We start from the raw sequence: 21,713 nt of genomic DNA, 5'->3' as shown, positions 1-21,713 counted from the left end.
CTCTCAAAAAAATGTTTGAAGAAATTTTCTTTTTTATTTATGAAATTTCAAATGAGAAAAATTGAACCCAATTTTTTTAATCACATCCCCCTTTCCCTTATTCCAAAACTAATCTCAATTAAAATTTCTAATGGAGTTTGCAACAATAACTACTCATTTAAATACATCATAAAATATTAAGATGTAAAAAAACTGCTTGTTTTCACTGAATGGTAAAGATTATTTTAATTTATCAGTTGGTAGTAAAAAGTGAATATACATTGTATATTGTATATAACAAAGATTTAAGTTGATTCTGGACAAAGAAAGATAACTCCAATTAAAAAAAAATCTTGCTATTGCACAATATTTTGCAATTAGATATTTCTTGCTTACTATTCTGGACAAAGAAAGATAACTCTAATTAAAAAAAAATTTGCTATTTCACAATATTGTGCAATTAGATATTTCTTGCCATTGCGCAATACTGTGCAATTGAAAAGACTTGCTATTGCACAATACTTAATATAATAATTTTAGATCCTGATTTGGACCAACTTGAAAACTGGGCCCATAATAAAAAATCTAAGTACATTTTTGGATTCAGCATATCAAAGAACCTCAAGATATCAATTTTTGTTAAAATCAGACTAAGTTTAATTTTGGACCCTTTGGACTTTAGTGTAGACCAATTTGAAAACAGGACCAAAAATGAAGAATCTACAACACAGTTAGATTTGGTATATCAAAAAACCCCATTTATTCAATTTTTGATGAAATCAAACAAAGTTTAATTTTGGACCCCGATTTGGACCAACTTGAAAACTGGGCCAATAATCAAGAATCTAAGTACATTTTTAGATTCAGCATATCAAAGAACCTAACTGATTCATTTTTAGTCAAAATCAAACTAAGTTTAATTTTGGACCCTTTGGACCTTAATGTAGACCAATTTGAAAACGGGACCAAAAGTTAAGAATCTACATACACAGTCATGACAGTTAGATTCGGCATATCAAAGAACCCCAATTATTCAATTTTGATGAAATCAAACAAAGTTTAATTTTGGACCCTTTGGGCCCCTTATTATGTTAGGACCAAAACTCCCAAAATCAATACCAACCTTCCTTTTATGGTCATAAACCTTGTGTTTAAATTTCATAGATTTCTATTTACTTATACTAACGTTATGGTCCGAAAACCAAGAAAAATGCTTATTTGGGTCCCTTTTTGGCCCCTAATTCCTAAACTGTTGGGACCTAAACTCCCAAAATCAATACCAACCTTCCTTTTGTAGTCATTAACATTGTGTTTAAATTTCATTGATTTCTATTTACTTAAAGTTATTGTGCGAAAACCAAGAAAAATGCTTATTTGGGCCCTTTTTTGGCCCCTAATTCCTAAACTGTTGAAACCAAAACTCCCAAAATCAATCCCAACCGTTCTTTTGTGGTCATAAACCTTGTGTCAAAATTTCATAGATTTCTATTAACTTAAACTAAAGTTATAGTGCGAAAACCAAGAAAATGCTTATTTGGGCCCTTTTTGGCCCCTAATTCCTAAAATGTTGGGACCAAAACTCCAAAAATCAATACCAACCTTCCTTTTGTGGTCATAAACCTTGTGTTAAAATTTCATAGATTTCCATTCACTTTTACTTAAGTTAGAGTGCGAAAACTAAAAGTATTCGGACGACGACGACGACGCAGACGACGACGACGCAGATGACGACGCCAACGTGATAGCAATATACGACGAAAAAATTTTCAAATTTTGCGGTCGTATAAAAAGCTTTGGTTGAACGGTTCATGAGTTAATGTACGGACAACATTTGATTGCCAAATGGAATTTTATTTTTACAAAATAAACTTCTAGATACTATGTTAGGATCATAAACAAGCTTCTGTCTAATTTTGGTAGAAATCCAGGATAGTATAAGAAAGTTATTAAAATTTCAAAAACTTTAACCAGAGTGAATATATGTGGCTGCCACCGACAGAATGTAGGATCGCTATGTCTCGCTGTTTCGACTAAAGTGGAAGGCTCGACAAAAATAAACTAAAAACAAATATGCAAGACATAAACAAACAACAACCACACTAGAATTACAGGCTCTTGACTTTGAACAGGCACATACATACAGAATGTGGCAGAGTTAAACATGTAAGGGGGATCCCAACCCTCCCCCTAATCTGGGACAGTGGTGTTTCAGCCTATTATACTTTTTTGATTTGCCGCCTTAGACTATAAATTTTTTGCTTTGACGCCTTGTAGCCCATACCTGCCAACCCTCCCGTTTTGAGCGCCAAATTATTCAACTTTAACATGTCACGCTTGAAAAATCTACCAATACCACATCACGCTAAGACCCCAACGAGACCCAGTCTTATAATTACATTAAAATCATTAAATGACAATCCTTTATTTGTGGCAATGACGAAAAGGTTAGTAAACAAAAAATCAAGTTAGGTACTTGTGTTATATATATATTGGTAAAAAAAGTGGGTATCCGGTCATTCCGGCCCCAAACCGATCCGGCCCCAAGTCAATCCGGCCAAAAGTCGATCCGGCCCAAGTCGATCCGGCCCACGTCGATCCGGCCCCATAATAAAATATGAATAGTTTATAATTAATTTGTTTATTCAACTATTGTCTGATGATTGTGAACTTGAGTGTCACTCATCGATTGATACAGTATATATATACAAGTAAACTACAGGTGCGTAGCTCCCTATACACTAACACGCAGTTGCGTGCACATCGATTCGGCATGCAAAAAATAAAAAAATGTCAAAATAAAAATTTATAAATTGAATGTTAAAAGAAACACCTATGTTGTCACTTTTTTAATTGATGAAATATCATTAAATAACGGCATTTGGTTTCAAAATAAAAGTTTTATTGGAAATTATGACAAAATCGGACAGTGACTTGTATCTATCAGGATTTGAATTTGTAATACTCAATCTATGACATGTAGATTTGGAGTACATTTTACAGTGTACGGTTCATCAGTTTGAATTAGATGTACCAATCGGCATTAGAATTATCAGAACCCTTCGATGTCGTTGTAAATATGCAGAGGCGATGTGGTCGACAGACTACCGGAGCCATCAACCTGCAACCACGCCAAAACAGTATTGGAAAGTCTCATTATTTGTTGCGTTCATAGACCATATGATGAGGGAACTGGCGAGTGGAGTCGCGTGTAGCATATCAGAAAATCGCTTCTTTGCGACGTATCTGTTTCGCGAGTGCTGCCATGGAGATCTAATCATAAACAATTAATATATATCTTTATTTTTATTCCTTATAAATATATTTTTTATTGGGGCCGGATCGACGTGGGGCCGGATCGACATGGGACGGATCGACTTGGGCCGGATCGACGTGGGGCCGGATCGACCCGAAAGCAAAAAAGTGTGGGACAAGTGTCACTGGTCATCAAGCTGTCAAGTTCTTGTGTTAGTACTTTAATAATCTGAGGTGCAGGTGAGTAAAAACAATATGACAGTTCATGAATTAGTTTGCAGAGTGACTTTGTCATCTTTATACTTTATATCCAATAGAATGCTTACATGTGGTGTTTTCTATTACTAAGAAATAGGTACTTTATAAACTGTTCTGGAAGTTCAATTATTTCTGCGGGAGAATAGAATGGTGTAGTGTTGAAACTATTTATACTAGGGTAACCTTATTTAGTTTAATAATATGTGATGAACTTTGTGACTATTGCCTTTGAATAATTATTTATCATCATCAATATTCACAAGTTTTTTAAACAAGACAAAAAACGAAATGAATGATGTAAATATTTATACAAATTTTTCAAATTAATTAGGAAAACACTTTAATGTAATATCCCTGATCACATGACTCTTAAAATGGCCGACAAAAACACTCTGAGCACACATTTTGAAAATGAAGAAACAGATGATATATTCGATGAGGATGTAGACGATGATCGTATTGTTTCGAAGGAATGGGAAAAGATACAGTCAGGACTATTGGAGGTTTCTTAATACACATATCTATACGTACAATAATATGAGGCAGGCATTACCACCACAGGCACTTGTTTCGGGGAAAACGTAAAAGGCTTCTGTCTGGCAAATTTGTTTACCTTTAAAAGACGAAAAAAATATTAAATCATAGGTTTTTAGAAAGATTATTCCATAATCTTTATAATCATACAAAAATATTATGCCAGACAGTTGTACTGAAGAAAATATAACAATTATAGGTAAACTCTTCCTGACAATTTCAGCCAATTTTTTCTTAAAATTTAGCGGCGTAGGCTACTGTCCTGGCAGATTTTTTTGGTGTTAATGACATAAAAGTTCATATAATTTTATATTTTCATAAAGCTTATATTTAAAACTTTCCAATGAACTAACATTTGTTTACCAGACATTTATTTTGAAGAAGATATTTAACTTTGTATTTGTATTTTGAAATAATTTCAACAAAATGGGTAACACGAATGACCGAATAACACTGTTATTATCCGAATAACACATGTAATGACCGAATAACTCTTCAAATATCAATATTAACACATTTGAGTGACTTTTAAACATATATTAATGAATAAAATTATAATAGAAGTGTATTTTATAACCTAAAAATGATTTACAAGTTGCAGGTAAGTTAATATTGAGTTATTTGGTCATTTCATGTGTTATTCGGATAATAACAGTGTTATTCGTAATCATTTTTATATTTTTTACAAATAATATAAGTAAATACCATGTTCTTTATTATACTATTCAAATTTTAACAATATGATGAGTAAAACAAAAGTTACAGATAAAAACGTATCGAAAATAACTGTCCTGGTTTTATCTGTCCTGTTAATAGACCTTCCCCTTGTTTCTATCCATTGGAAGAACCACTATCAACGTATATTTAATACGTTGATAGTGGTTCTTCCAATGGATAGAAACAAGTGCCTGTGATTACCACAGACACTTGTTTCTATCCATTGGAAGGTCGACAATTTGGGACTTGGTCCCCATATAAAAGAAGATGAGTGTGAGAAGTTGTCATAATAAATTTCTTCTTCTTCTTTAGGTTTCCAGTAGTCCTTCAATGATCTGAAGATTATTTACTGTTTGCGCAGCATGGCCTATATATATATGTTCCAGACCATATGAGTATTTGGACCGTATACGTATACTCGTACGGTCCGACCATACGCGTACGGTCGGACCGTATGAGTATACGCGTATGGTCCAGTACGAGCTGACCATACATGTTATTAGATCATATGGGTTAAATTTCAAAAAATTAACATTAATCACAATCTTTATTTTCAGATTGACTAATTTAATATTATTACAATTACACGGATAAAATGAACAAATGAACAATTGAAATAAAATATTTGTTTAATTGTATATCTTAATCCTAATTTTGGTACTCTCAACCAATGTTACACTTGCTACCACAAGTAACGTACTAATATTTTTTACATTTACATTTTTGCAGTTCTGTATGTTCCTTAGCAAAAATGTTTTTTGGTAAAGTTGCTAAATATTCTAAAACAATTGTCCTCCCACATTATATTTACTTCCGATATTTTCAATTTTAGTGATCATAATTCAATTATTTTACTGAGTGAACGACATGTTTTAAAATACAAGAGATTAACAGATTCAATTAGCGTGAATTTTTTAAATCATTAAAATATATAGTTGTTTTTTTTCAATTATAAAATTAAACTTTTTTATATCTATTTGAGAGTTAAGTTATATTGATCAGTTATATGGATCTAATTAACTTTGACAACTTCTTAATATTAGTCAGACCGTACGCGTACGGTCCGACCGTATGAGTATTTTGAAAAAGTACGCGTACGGTCTACGGCCCAAATACTCATACGGTCTGGAACATATATATATACAAAAACAAAAATAATTTGCCACATTGTTGCACATTATCGCTATTTGTCGGCATTTACCTGTTTACTGGACATCACACAGGTTCCCTTAGAATTTTAAGGTCATATATAATACAAAAAATCTGACGCATCAATGGAAAAGTGATTGTTGTATGACGTCAATAGTTCAAGTGGGACAGATTGTGTCAGGAATAGCGATAAGGTGTATGTGTAACAATTTATTTTTCCTCTGTGATAATTTGTCACAGTAATTTTTTTTCCAGACATAGTATTTCACAAGTAGATTTTTTCCAGAGGAGTGAAAATCCATCTGTGTTATCATTTATATAAAAAGATGACTTAAAATATTTCGAGGGTAAATACTATCCAGCTGTTGAAATTGCTATGTTCCAATATATCGTTATGCTATGATTCATCTGATATTCATATAATCAACAACTACATCTTTGTCCCCAGACAAAACTATTTAAATAGTCAAAAATATCATCATACTCAAATTCTTCCATTACTGTTTACAGCAGTAATGCAAGTATATTTCTACCTTTACTTTTTATATTTGTACTGAGGTCTGAAAACAACTCACTTTTACCTGTATTTCACTTACCTTATTTTATAAATATTAAATTAATCCTGATATTATTTCACATATGATCTTTGAAATGACTTTTGGTTTTTCTTTCATCATGTTCATATGTTTCATGATAATTGTCTTTTTAAAAGAATGATATTAACTTGAATACAAAATGTATTTTAGGATATTATTTTCAATGATAATCTGTGAAATTATTTCCCATTCTGATACATTTTTTTCACCAATTTAACTTTAATTCAAATACACTATTATTAGGTCTTTCCACCTTTCTGTGGAAAGACCTATTGATTTCGTTCTGACTATTATTTTTTTTCTTGCGTACATAAGTATTGTTGTTTCACAAGATGTCGCTTAGATATTTGGAATACAATATCTTTAAGTTCATGCGCTTTAAAAACTGACAACCGCGTAACCAAATACTTTACGTTGTAAGAGTTACCTCCTCAAACACTGTTTTTCTTGTGGCTACTTCTCCTCCGTAACCTTAAAAGATTACAACAAATTTGTTTTACCAATTTGCTCATTACGTTTTCAGGATTAGGATTTTAATTTAAACGAAGCTATCGTCGAAAAAATATACGTAGTATTTTTGGGGTTTTCATGCCACTGAAATGGAAAAATCAACAAATTGACTAATTATAGCTTCAAACTTTACAGCTCTCATGATGCGTACATGCAATTTATCTCTGTAAATCATCCAATACCTAAAATTACGCATCTACCCCCCACCCCTTTTGTTTTTTAGGAATCTCATTTCTATTTTATTATAAAATACTAATCCATCTTTTTATGAATAAATTTCTTTCTGAAATACAAATCTATTCTTGCACAATAAAATATCTTCTCCAAACCATGTACATGTATTTCTGAACATTAATCGATAAACATTTTGTTAAAGTACTATAACACCAGCATTAATATTATTTTTGTGTGCATGCAATGAATGAGTCGGCCAGTGGTCAGCGGTCAGCGATTGGACAATAGTTTACCTGTAAAATAAATCGCGAAAAATATTTTCCGTTAGGCAGCAACAATTATGGACAAGTCGAAAACATTTTTTTTTCTTTCAATTTTAGCATTACATATAGTGGCAGCTGAGGGTAAAACAAACATTTTTTTTTTCTCAGAATCAAAAACAAATTATTTTTTTCTCCAAAAACTGGAAACAAACTTTTTTTTCCAAAAAAAACCATAGCCCCCCCCCCCCCCCCCCCCAGAAAATCAAATGGTTGCTGCCTTAGCAGTATAAATCATGTGCAGTCCGCTTAACGTTCCAATCTGGATTGAGAAATTAAAATCAATGACGTAGAAATCAATCCAAAGTTCGTAAAAAGTAGCAAAATCCTAGAATCAAACTTCTAAACATGTATTGTAAAACAAATCTGTCTTCCTGTAGATACGTGTAGGAAAAAAGCATGCACGATCCGACATCAATGACCTGTAAATGAAAGAAAATTAAATCCGTTTGCACATTCTTTATACATAAGTGTGCTCAGGACGACGTCTCTCTCTGCAAAGGATTATAATAAACTATCATTTTTAGTATTATCAGCTTAGTGACGTCACAATCACTGCATCCCGTACTACCTAAAATGAAATAGGGGTTTTCCCCTTTTCGAAAAAAAAATTGAAATGTGCACGTACATTTTTAAAAAACCATGCAAGTCAAGTTCAATTTCCTTTAGATACAAAATTGAATACAATGAACACACAATAAGATCAATAAGACACACATTCTTTTAAACACGGACACTAGGCTCTCAATGCTGTTTTCACATGTTCCCAGAGGCTAGGTCTCAAGTGTTTAAACACGTACACTTGGCTCTCAATGCCGTTTTCACGTGTTCCTAGAGGCTAGGTCTCAAGTGTTTAAACACGTACACTTGGCTCTCAATGCCGTTTACACATGTTCCTAGAGGCTGGGTCTCAAATGTTTAAACACGGACACTAGGCTCTCAATGCCATTTTTCACGTATTCCTAGAGGCTAGGTCTCAAGTGTTTAAACACGGGCACTAGGCTCATAATGCCTATTTTTTACTTGTTCCTAGAGGCTGGGTCTCTAGTGTTTAAACACGGACACTTGGCTCTCAATGCTGTTTTTTACGTGTTCCTAGAGGCTAGGTCTCAAGTGTTTAAACACGGGAACTACGCTATCAATTCCTTTACAACGTGTTCCGTGAGGCTATAAATTTATCTTTCCGGCTATCAATCAATCAATCAATCAACTAATTAACCAACCAACCTACCCACCAATTAAACAATCAATTAATAAATCAATAAAAATCAATCAATCATGTTTCAGAGGGGAAAGATTATTAACAATTGATTAATATTTATTTCATAGTAGTGTAAAGATTGTGTTTTTGTTTTAAACTATTCAATAGTTTAACTACCCAGATAGAATTTCAAGGCAAAGGAAAAAATATCATAGGGAACTGTTTTCCTCCGGATAAAAAAATAACAACTACTGTGACATTTTTTCCACCTCATCAAATTTCATCCAGATATAATTTTGCTTTACATATGCCACAATGGAAAAGTTATTGTTGTATGACGCCAATAGTTCAAGATAGACTTTTTTAATACATCACAAAGAATTGTAACCTTTAAAATTGTTTTCGCGCACTAAAACTTATCAACACAAAACCTTTTAAACAAGTACAAACGGATAAATGGTGCAAATGTGTGGAGTGAAACAAAAATGGGAGCTAATGTGATTTCAACATAAAAATTGATAAATATTTTGATTGTCTTTATCAATTTGTGAGAAATTTACCTGTTTTTAATTATTATTAATTTTGTTGCAGGGAGGTTACAGAGAAGGATTAACGTCAGGGAAAGAATCACAACTTCAGAAGGGGTTCAATGAAGGGTTTTCAGATGGTGCTAAGACACTCTATAAACTGGCAAAACAGAGAGGAGAAATAAGGTGCATATTGAAGTTAAATCTATCACCGTTTTCATATGAACCTTTATGAAAGGCTTCAATTAGAGGACATATTAGTATACCTTCAAACAAATGAGGCAGTTGGAATATACAAAGATCAAAATTCAGTTATATAATCTATTATATAATGCTTGTTGAGTACCAAAATCAAATCAAACAAACAATTGTTTTATTTGCCAATCATGGCACCCAAAATTAGCAGAATAATCACAATATAGTTTTAAAACATATATAAAATTAATTAAAAATAGGTTAAACATTACATGATTAGTTTTGATTTAATTGATTAATATTTGATATCAAAGGAACTGAAATAATCATTTGTAATATATAATATGACCCACTGTTTATTTTTCTGCACCCTTTATTGAATACCAGTATATGTTTAAAAAAAGGAGGGATATTTACCTATAGGCAATAAAAAATCACAATATAGAATAATACACAGAATATTGGGCACAAATAAATTTTTATTTAAAATTAAAATAAAACAAAGCGATAAATGAACTTTCTGCAATGAAGAAACCGAAGATATTGAACACATATTTTGGACATGCCATAAAATAGTAGATCTCTGGATAAGACTCATGAACTGGATTTATAACCAAACACAGATAATTATTTCATTTAACATAGATATAATTTTATTCAGAAACTTATGAAAAACAGAAAATAATAAAATAAAAAATAAAATTATACTTTTATCAAAATTCTTCATCTATAGAACAAAACTGTGTGAAAATCAAGTAAATTGTTCAGGGCTGAAAAACTATCTAAAAGAAAATCTAATACTAGAAAAGAATATATTTTTTAAAACAAAGCCTCTTCACATAGCCAACCTCTACTGGGACCCTGGCTTCCATTACTAGAAAAATGTACATTTTTTTACATTTAAAAAACTTAGCATTACCCTATGTAATGTTACTGTGTATATTGTTTTAGCCTTCTCCACACCACCATATACATGTTTTATATAATATACATGTACTGTTATATGTTGTTTATTGTTTTTATACGACCGCAAAATTTGAAAAATTTTTCGTCGTATATTGCTATCACGTTGGCGTCGTCGTCTGCGTCGTCGTCGTCGTCCGAATACTTTTAGTTTTCGCACTCTAACTTTAGTAAAAGTGAATGGAAATCTATGAAATTTTAACACAAGGTTTATGACCACAAAAGGAAGGTTGGTATTGATTTTTGGAGCTTTGGTCCCAACATTTTAGGAATTAGGGGCCAAAAAGGGCCCAAATAAGCATTTTCTTGGTTTTCGCACTATAACTTTAGTTTAAGTTAATAGAAATCTATGAAATTTTGACACAAGGTTTATGACCACAAAAGAACGGTTGGGATTGATTTTGGGAGTTTTGGTTTCAACAGTTTAGGAATTAGGGGCCAAAAAAGGGCCCAAATAAGCATTATTCTTGGTTTTCGCACAATAACTTTAGTTTAAGTAAATAGAAATCAATGAAATTTAAACACAATGTTAATGACTACAAAAGGAAGGTTGGTATTGATTTTGGGAGTTTAGGTCCCAACAGTTTAGGAATTAGGGGCCAAAAAGGGACCCAAATAAGCATTTTTCTTGGTTTTCGGACCATAACGTTAGTATAAGTAAATAGAAATCTATGAAATTTAAACACAAGGTTTATGACCATAAAAGGAAGGTTGGTATTGATTTTGGGAGTTTTGGTCCCAACATAATAAGGGGCCCAAAGGGTCCAAAATTAAACTTTGTTTGATTTCATCAAAATTGAATAATTGGGGTTCTTTGATATGCCAAATCTAACTGTCATGACTGTGTATGTAGATTCTTAACTTTTGGTCCCGTTTTCAAATTGGTCTACATTAAGGTCCAAAGGGTCCAAAATTAAACTTAGTTTGATTTTGACAAAAAATGAATCAGTTAGGTTCTTTGATATGCTGAATCTAAAAATGTACTTAGATTCTTGATTATTGGCCCAGTTTTCAAGTTGGTCCAAATCGGGGTCCAAAATTAAACTTTGTTTGATTTCATCAAAAATTGAATAAATGGGGTTCTTTGATATATACCAAATCTAACTGTGTATGTAGATTCTTCATTTTTGGTCCTGTTTTCAAATTGGTCTACACTAAAGTCCAAAGGGTCCAAAATTAAACTTAGTCTGATTTTAACAAAAATTGAAATCTTGGGGTTCTTTGATATGCTGAATCCAAAAATGTACTTAGATTTTTTATTATGGGCCCAGTTTTCAAGTTGGTCCAAATCAGGATCTAAAATTATTATATTAAGTATTGTGCAATAGCAAGTCTTTTCAATTGCACAGTATTGCGCAATGGCAAGAAATATCTAATTGCACAATATTGTGAAATAGCAAATTTTTTTTTAATAAGACTTATCTTTCTTTGTCCAGAATAGTAAGCAAGAAATATCTAATTGCAAAATATTGTGCAATAGCAAGATTTTTTTTTAATTGGAGTTATCTTTCTTTGTCCAGAATCAACTTAAATCTTTGTTATATACAATATACAATGTATATTCACTTTTTACTACCAACTGATAAATTAAAATAATCTTTACCATTCAGTGATAACAAGCAGTTTTTTTTACATCTTAATATTTTATGATGTATTTAAATGAGTAGTTATTGTTGCAAACTCCATTAGAAATTTTAATTGAGATTAGTTTTGGAATAAGGGAAAGGGGGATGTGATTAAAAAAATTGGGTTCAATTTTTCTCATTTGAAATTTCATAAATAAAAAAGAAAATTTCTTCAAACATATTTTTGAGAGGATTAATATTCAACAGCATAGTGAATTGCTCTAAGAGAAAACAAAAATTTTAAGTTCATTAGAACACATTCATTCTGTGTCAGAAACCTATGCTGTGTCAACTATTTAATCAAAATCCAAATTTAGAGCTGAATCCAGCTTGAATGTTGTGTCCATACTTGCCCCAACCGTTCAGGGTTCAACCTCTGCGGTCGTATAAAGCTACGCCCTGCGGAGCATCTGGTTTGTTCTTGTTTTGTGCCAAAAATAGCGTATATTGTTTAATATCTGTTTTGTGTTTGTATGAATTATTTACAATGGAAAACCAACTTTGCCAAATTTATTTAATGTTGTATCCTAAGACAAAAACACTGCTGCTGATTTCCAAATTTCAAGTATTTTTTTTTATTTTTTTCTTATAGTTTTTGTTTTTTGTTTTTGTTTTGCAACTGTTTTTTTATTTCTTTATTATTTTTTCTTCTCTTCCCACATTCTCTCTTAAATAAAATTCTCTCTTTATTGATCAATATTGAAATAATGGATACACAAAATATATTGTATATATGTTATAATTTTGAATACTATCAATTACTAACAAATTTTCTAAATATACAATCTAATTGTGTTTAACAAGGCTGGGATAAGGTACCGGTACTTTTTGTGTCAAACTAACAAATGTAAAAAAAAAAAAAAAATATTTTTTTTTTTTAAATAAAAAAATAAAAGATCACAGTCACTGAAAAAAACATCAAAGCTAAAACAGATAACGCCATAAAAACAATTACAAAAAATAACACATACAACTTAAGACAAAGAAATGAACATTTTTAAACCACAAAAGAAAAAACAGAGGGTCACATGACATGTACATAGAAATTAACGCAGGTATTCTGGGAGGGTAATAAGATCCTTCTCTACTAGTAGGGACACACACTTTGATACTCCTGTTAACATTCTGTGTGAGAACTTTATATGACAATAATACTAATACAGATTGGTAAAGTTCTGTTGTCTTATATGAAATATCGTCTATAATATGAATGAAATATGCCACTGAACATAAAGCAAACTACAAGCAATCAATAGAATCCTAAGAAATTTGCAAACTTGTCAATTTCAGCTTCTTCCAGAGTGGCAACAACCCAACAATACAAATCACATCAAAACATTCAGTACTTGAATATTTGGATGTTATTTTTTTATTCGGAATATATATATAACCTTTTAAACAAAAGTTAGAAAGAATTATCATAGGTGTGTACACAGGTTTATCCTGTTAATGTTTAATCCTTGAGTTTGCTGGGTTAATTTTTGCTGTCATATAACATCTTATATTTTTAATTTTAAAGATTTTTATTTTTTATTTCAGTGCAAGACTATCTTGCCAGTACGAAAATGATCAAGGCATAAGTTCTGAAGTTGAAAAGGAACTTCAAAAACAGTTGAATCATATAACACAGTTGGAAAAAGACCTAATAAATGCATCAAAAAGTCGAAATATCAATGAGATGAAAATGCTAAAAAGTCAGAAAATATTTTGATTTACAATCATGAAGCATATACATGTATATGTGGACAATATGTCAAATGGGAAATTGTCCAGTAACAACAGTGTCTTGATGAAGCAAAACAATTCTGATTATGACCATATCTGCTGAATATGTACTTGTCTTTGATTTAAGATGATGTGGGAAATTGTCCAGTAACAACAGTGTCTCGATGAAGCAAAACAATTCTGATTATGACCATATCTGCTGAATATGTACTTGTCTTTGATTTAAGATGATGTTGGAAATTGTCCAGTAACAACAGTGTCTCGATGAAGCAAAACAATTCTGATTATGACCATTCTTTTATCTGCTGAATATGTACTTGTCTTTGATTTAAGATGATGTGGGAAATTGTCCAGTAACAACAGTGTCTCGATGAAGCAAAACAATTCTGATTATGACCATTCTTTTATCTGCTGAATATGTACTTGTCTTTGATTTAAGATGATGTGGGAAATTGTCCAGTAACAACAGTGTCTCGATGAAGCAAAACAATTCTGATTATGACCATATCTGCTGAATATGTACTTGTCTTTGATTTAAGATGATGTGGGAAATTGTCCAGTAACAACAGTGTCTCAATGAAGCAAAACAATTCTCATTATGACCATATCTGCTGAATATGTACTTGTCTTTGATTTAAGATGATGTGGGAAATTGTCCAGTAACAACAGTGTCTCGATGAAGCAAAACAATTGTGATTATGACCATATCTGCTGAATATGTACTTATCTTTGATTTAAGATGATGTGGGAAATTGTCCAGTAACAACAGTGTCTCGATGAAACAAAACAATTGTGATTATGACCATATCTGCTGAATATGTACTTGTGTTTGATTTAAGATGATGTGGGAAATTGTCCAGTAACAACAGTGTCTCGATGAAACAAAACAATTGTGATTATGACCATATCTGCTGAATATGTACTTATCTTTGATTTAAGATGATGTGGGAAATTGTCCAGTAACAACAGTGTCTCGATGAAACAAAACAATTGTGATTATGACCATATCTGCTGAATATGTACTTATCTTTGATTTAAGATGATGTGGGAAATTGTCCAGTAACAACAGTGTCTCGATGAAACAAAACAATTGTGATTATAACCATATCTGCTGAATATGTACTTGTCTTTGATTTAAGATGATGTGGGAAATTGTCCAGTAACAACAGTGTCTCGATGAAACAAAACAATTCTGATTATGACCATATCTGCTAAATATGTACTTGTCTTTGATTTAAGATGATGTGGGAAATTGTCCAGTAACAACAGTGTCTCGATGAAACAAAACAATTCTGATTATGACCATACTTTTGTCTGCTGAATATGTACTTGTCTTTGATTTAAGATGATGTGGGAAATTGTCCAGTAACAACAGTGTCTCTATGAAACAAAACAATTCTGATTATGACCATACTTTTATCTGCTGAATATGTACTTGTCTTTGATTTAAGATGATGTAGACAATAATGGTTTAAAAAAGCAGGGCTTCCAAAAAATATTTGAGCCAGCTGGACATTTTATTTCTGATCCCAATTTTAATCCCTTAAGACTTAGTCATCAAAGGCAATTATGGTAATCAGATGGCCATTCCAATGATTGACATTAGATTAATAAAAAACGATTTTAAACTTTTCTTCGATATGAATTTGATGTTAGGATTTAAACTGTTAAATTGGCAGTGCATCTTCAAAGCGTGCACATCAGTATGCACATATCTGCCTTAGACTCTTTATTTGTGCAAAATGACATTGTCAAAACCTTTACTATCCCATTTGGTCTTTAAAGTTTAAAACACAATAAATTACAGTGTTAATAATCGCAAAATCTTAAAAAAGGTTTGCATTAGAAGTTTATTCAGTAGCTGGAGTAAGACCAGGATTATTGTTTGATAACAGTACAACAGAAATATCTACACAAATGACTTAATGAAGAACAGTTTTGTCTACAATAAACATTTGTTACTGTCATAGTCTTATATGATTTATCTTAAGGAGGCTCGCGGGTATAAGATTTTCAGATTTTTCATCACAAATTTTATTTATTACCTTTAGTAGTTGTAACTTTATCATATGGTACAATAATCATTCCAAAAAATTCAATTCGTTTTGGCCCCAGGAGACTTTTAAAATGTTGATATCATTGAAAAAGCTCCAAATTATCTGCCTTTGGTGCAAAATGACATTTTTTTTGGCATTAAAATTGAAATATCTTTTTTAACTCACCGGTGACCTATATTTTTTATTGTTGTTTTCGATTAAGCTGTACATAAACTAAATAATTGTAAAATTTAAGCGATTTCTGTAATTTAGTTCTTTTTTTAATTTCGATATTACCGCTATTTCTCCTATTAGTTCAATAGAAAAAAAGGACATTTACAAAAATGTATGCTTTTTTCGAAGGCAGATTGTGAGCGTAAATGAACGGGGACCCCATTTTTTTATTTCATTTTTCTATTAAGTATAAGATAAAGCTAATTTATAGAAAAATATTGCGAAATCCTATATTAAATAAAAAAAATGATTTAGACCCGCGAGCCCCCTAAAAGCTTTGACATACATGCACTTTCAATTTCTTACAGCACCCTATTGAGCAAAGGGGGATTATAATGTTATTGCTGGGCTGCACAAAGTTAAAGCAGTAAAATGGTAGAAAATTGGATGGATAGTTGGCAGACAGGGACAATTAGATGCCTAGTTTAAGTAGTGATTTTTACTAGAATTATCTAGCCTTTATCTTTAAACCCCTAGAAGATTTACTTAAAAGTTTATTGTATCCAGAGAGGGGGTTCCGGGGGTTGGAACCCCCTTTTTTTGGGACGATCAATGCAGTTGAATGGGGACATATAATTGGAACCCCCTTCCCTCCCCTTTATCCTGGGTTGGGAACCCCCTTTTTAAAATACCTGGATTAGCCCCTGAAATTTATGACCTCATTTCTTTTCAAAACTTTTAAATGAGATCTAGAAACATAGGGATTACGATCTGGCAGTGTTGTTAACTACAGTTAACTCTCGTTGTCTTGAACTCGGTTGACTCGAAATTTCGGATGAGTCGAAGTTTTCACGTGGTCCCAAACTTTATTCCATACAAAAGTATGTAATTCGACTCCTGATGAGTCGAAATTGGATGAGTCGAAATTTCGGTTGAGTCGAACTCAATTTACGGTCCCAAGGTTAACTAAGTCTTCAAAATTCATTTTTTATCTCGAACTTATACACATATGTCAAAACATGACCTCCGGGATTTAAATGGATTGCAGAGTAAATCTGACAATACACGTGTAATTAAATTTCCAGTCACTGACCACTGTATTGATTTATGACATGCTATTTCCATGAGTGTTTATATATTTACCTAAGATTATCTTTTATAGAATTTTGATAAATAACTAGTGATGCATTGTTTATGTTCATGAAAAAGTATTTAAAATGTTTACAAAACAATTAATTTGTGATTTACACTAATGAGCTTGGGTATGTATAAAGTGAGGATTATGGCTTCCGTTGATGATCACCTAAAAACTACTCAAACGGCGTCTTTGATCTTCTTATACTCTCTTGGAAAAGCCATAGGATTTTTTTTAATTGAAACAATTGAATAAGTAAAAATAATGTCATTATAATAATAAAAGACTGTGACATACAAATACATCGATCTGATACTAGAATATCGATCCCCTTGCCATATTCACCCGGATTTATTTTAGCTTTACCAAGCTAAGCAAGAGTTGTGTCTCTTAGATTGTAGAACTTCCGGTGTTCGTTCAAGTCGAACTACGTGTATCTCGAAATATTTCTCTGGTCCGGCTGACTTCGACATAACGAGAGTCGACTGTATTTGTAAAACATTGTATATTTCAAAGGGTAGATATAGATACGGTAGATGCTTATGTTCAGAAGTTTCAGTCTGTCCTATGCTCATTGTCTTTTACCTTGTTTTCATGGTTTAATAACCACTTAAAAAATGCATAGTTTTTTGCCATTTGAATTTTTCACTTATTATATATAAGTTACATAACTACATTTGAAAATTTGAAATTTATTAGGTTCTAATCACGTCTACATATCACCTGACCTTGACCTCATTTAATGGATCAATGATCAGGGTTCAAGTTATGTAATTAGGTCTGCTCTCAGACACTATAAGCTGAAGGCAACTACATGTGGTGTATGAAATGATTGTAAGGTGTACTTTTAATTCTGGTAGTTTACATTTGACTTTGACCTCATTTTCATGGTTTGTAAGTGTAAAGTTGCTATGCTGGTCTCCTTCTCAGATGCTGTAAGTAGTCAACTATATTGAGTGTTTCGAATGATTGTATGGTAGACATGTCTGTCTGGCATGTATCATCTGACATTGAGACATTTTCATGGTACATTGGTCAATGTTTAGTTTTTGAGAAAAGATTGCATGAAATGCAATTAAAACTCTATGGTACTGACCTGATATCCAAATCTTCCAAGGTTTATCACTACTTTGAGATACACAAAATATAGTGCATTGATCATAACATTCTAAACATCCTACCCATGAACTATTCCAGAAATTTATCAGTGTTGTACATGCTCAATTTAAGTTACAAAATTATGTTAAATTTGCAATAAATTTGCATTACTTGTGCAAGGTGCATGAATCTAATATATGTTCTAAAAATTTCAATGAAGTCGATGTTAAAGTTATCTTTACAATTGGAGTTATCTTCCTTTGTCCATAATTGTAGTTGAATCAATTTCGACCTACTGATAAATTAAAGCAATCTTTTCTATGATCGGGCATCATAACCAAAATGAAAACACTTGATAAAAGTGAGGTGAAAATTATAAAAAAAGACGAGCAACAGCTTACACAACACGGTATTATTAGTAAACGGACAGAAAGTCAGTTTTGATAGAACAAAAACAAATTGATTTGTTTGTATATAGTTATATATTATATATAGAGGTAGTTTTTGACAACATTTCTTTTTATGACATGTATTCATTTTACAGTTTAGGAAATTGATCATAATCCTTGACAAATTAAAATCTATAATTTTGTTATCATGTAAAAAGTCCAATCACAAAAGTACTAAACTCCGAGGAAAATTCAAAACGGAAAGTCTCTAATCAAATGACATAATCAAAAGCTTAAACACATCAAACGAATGGATATATATTTTAGCACAACTTAGCAAGCCACTTTGACAAATTGTTTTAACAATTATTTGATCATAATTGATTATTTTTAGAAATGACTTTGTAAACAAATGTACTTTATATATAATAGTGCAAGAAAAAGACAAAAACGTTTTTAAAAAAAGTATTTCTTATTCAAAGAAAAATAACTTGATCTCAAAATTGAATCGTGACTTTTGTCGGTGTCCTACATTCACAAAACACAACATAGAAAACTAAAAACTGTGAGAGAGACATAAACCTTACAAAAAACAGGGGTCGGTCTCATGTGCTCCAGAAGGGAAAACAGATCCTGCTCCACATATGGCACCCGTCGTGTTGCTTATGTACATACAAAGCTGGGATAAGTTCAATTCGGTAGGTCACATTCGAGAAAAAAGGTTTGTTATTACAACAGTTGGAACAGATATACAAAATTACCATACATGATGGCGTCCGTAGAATTTTTGAAGAGATGATTTCAACTTCATAATTTGGAACTCTAGGTTCAATATCGATCTTGTAAACAGCAAACATCTACCAAGAAAATCTCGATAGGAAATGCGAGCTCTGAAAAATCGTATCAACTGGGATACCGGTATATACTTTATGTAGGTGCTGCTAGAATGATGCTACATAGAAATTGAAAGTTGACAATTCGGAAGTTGAAATCTCTTTTGTCGTAAAGTTTTGTTCTCGATTGCAACCGACCCTCTTTGTCAATTTCTAGTTGTAAGTCAAGATATGAGGTAAACTAAACTGTATCTGTTGATTCCTTCAGTTCGATAGGATAGATGCAGTCAAAATACATGTAGTCACCGAACTTATAAATAAAAGGACATGATCTATATGGCGGAACTTGAACTTAAATGATAATATGCTGGCTTATTTTCATTGTCACAAGAAGCTCCTGTATGAAGTCAGACTCATTTGAATAAAGGAACAAATCGACAAGAAAACGAGCACAGTTGATTCTCATGGGAATGCCGATTGTTTGTTGCAGTTCCGCTAAAAAAAACTGTGTAAATAAATTGTGACAATGTCATAAGTTCTGTTATTTTTAGAACAAATATTATATATCCTTTATTCTGTTAAGATCAAATGCCGTGTACTGTTATATTTGTTCTAAAAGTGGCAATAATATTCAAGAATTTATTTTCCAATTAATGACATATCAATCTTGTCTTGATATTAACTACCATGTCTTGTCATTCGACAATTTTAAATGTTCCTTGGGTATCTCAAGCTTGGTATCCACGGCCGGTTCCTTTTATAAGGTGTATAACCGACTTTTCTCATTGATGAGATAACCGTTCACCCTTTTTCCATATTGTTTATTCAAAATACTGTTGCCGAATCAACCCTTCATCTTTTCGTGGATTTTTTTCTCGGGAAATATTTTATAAGTCAATCTTAAAACTTTCAACTGCGAATTCATCGACTGATGGTCTTTTATTTTAGTACTAAATAAAAGAATAAGAAGAATATTTCATTTTCCAATGAAAGGGCTCTATAAAGAGATTTTATAAAGGAATTTTGGATCCTCAATGCTCTTCGACTTCGTACTTGTTTGGCTTGATACATATTTTGATATGAGCGTCACTGATGAGTCTTATCGGTAGACGAAACGCGCGTCTGGCGTACTAAATTATAATCCTGGTACCTTTGATAACTATTATAATATCACATTACAATAACATCGCCAGCCCAGTAGTCAGGACTTCTGTGTTGACATGAATTATCCTTGATATGTCACAATAATTATAAATTAACTGTTTAAAAAACTTGAAATTTGGACTTGAAATACTAAGACTTTTCTACCTCAGGAATAGATTATCTTGGTTGTATTTGGCAAAACTTTTAGGAATGTTTGGTCCTCAATGCTCAACAACTTCATACTTTATTTGGCCTTTGAACGATTATATTTGAGCGTCACTGATGAGTCTTTTGTAGACGAAACGTGCGTATGTCGCAAATACTTAATATCAATCCTGATATCTATGAGTTCATATACAGAAACATAAAATTAGATAGACATTAGACATTATTTTTATTATACCAATCATGGGCCCTTGTCGGGCAAGATACAAAAACATCATAATACAATGATTATATAAAACATTAGTGAAACTAGAACACACCCGTGATATCACAGGTCCGTGACTGAATTAAAGTATATAACTATGCGCAAGCCTTATTTTAGTATTAGTATTGTCATCTGATAAAGTCATGCCGATTATATTAAGATACACAGTTTTTCTCTGCTTTCAAGTCTTTCTGTTTGAACCCGTCGAACTGAAACAATAATATTAATTATTTGGAAAACAAAAGTTCCTGGAATGGAGTATTTTTTAAATAACAGCATTGTCCTATATAAGTTATAAATAAAGTTGAATTCTTTGCTTCGATGTTTTACGTCATGTCCACTAACAAATTGAAAACTGTACTTATACGCCTTATTTTTAGTCCAGATTTTTAGTATTCGTATTGTTATCTTAGAAAGCCTTACTGATTAAAATACTACAATAGGTTACAATTTGACAATTTAGTAGTGTCAACCCTGTGGTTATGACCCGTGTATATAGCATATTAATCCTGAATACAACGTTTGGTGGTGCGCCTGTCAGATGCGGAACGTACAGATAAGGTAATAGGTAACAGGTGAATATACTATTGGTATCGGTAGCGGACTCGACCCGGAACTTCTTAATTATTGGCAATATTAATTACGTGGAAAACATAAGGGCCTGGAGTGGTGTAATTTTTAATCTACACCTTTGTACTATATTAGTTATATATAAAGTTGAATTCTGTGATTCGTCGTTTTTACGTGATG

General features: G+C 32.0%; 2 protein-coding genes across 4 annotated transcripts in view; one reads left to right on the top strand and one right to left on the bottom strand.

Moving 5' to 3' along the window:
- Positions 1-3,650, bottom strand: part of LOC143065464 (zinc finger CCCH domain-containing protein 10-like) — a 125,594-nt gene extending 121,944 nt beyond the window's left edge. For 2 of the 3 annotated variants that reach the window (XM_076239038.1, XM_076239039.1), the window contains exon 1: positions 3,558-3,643. The gene's annotated coding sequence lies outside the window, so the exon portion shown is untranslated. Of the gene's footprint in view, positions 1-3,557 lie in introns of all 3 variants that reach the window. The other variant, XM_076239040.1, reaches the window with a different exon arrangement.
- Positions 3,651-3,833: 183 nt separating this feature from the next.
- LOC143065465 (protein YAE1 homolog) lies at positions 3,834-15,692 on the top strand. Its single transcript, XM_076239046.1, has 3 exons — positions 3,834-3,992; positions 9,282-9,403; positions 13,540-15,692. The coding sequence occupies exons 1-3, from the start codon at positions 3,852-3,854 to the stop codon at positions 13,709-13,711; spliced, it is 435 nt and encodes a 144-aa protein (XP_076095161.1). The 5' UTR covers positions 3,834-3,851; the 3' UTR covers positions 13,712-15,692.
- Positions 15,693-21,713: the final 6,021 nt, after the last annotated feature.

Source organism: Mytilus galloprovincialis, chromosome 2 (genome assembly GCF_965363235.1).
Source record: "Mytilus galloprovincialis chromosome 2, xbMytGall1.hap1.1, whole genome shotgun sequence".
In the NCBI taxonomy this organism is placed as follows: Eukaryota; Metazoa; Mollusca; class Bivalvia; order Mytilida; family Mytilidae; genus Mytilus; species Mytilus galloprovincialis.
Note: the sequence above shows the minus strand (reverse complement) of the source record. Positions and strands in the feature narration are given on the sequence as shown.

Coding starts and splice junctions, on each gene's coding strand:
- LOC143065465 (XM_076239046.1), top strand. CDS start 3,852: ATGACTCTTAAAATGGCCGACAAAAACACTCTGAGCACACATTTTGAA. Junction 3,993..9,281: donor TACAGTCAGGACTATTGGAG/GTTTCTTAATAC, acceptor ATTTTGTTGCAG/GGAGGTTACAGAGAAGGATT. Junction 9,404..13,539: donor AAACAGAGAGGAGAAATAAG/GTGCATATTGAA, acceptor TTTTTATTTCAG/TGCAAGACTATCTTGCCAGT.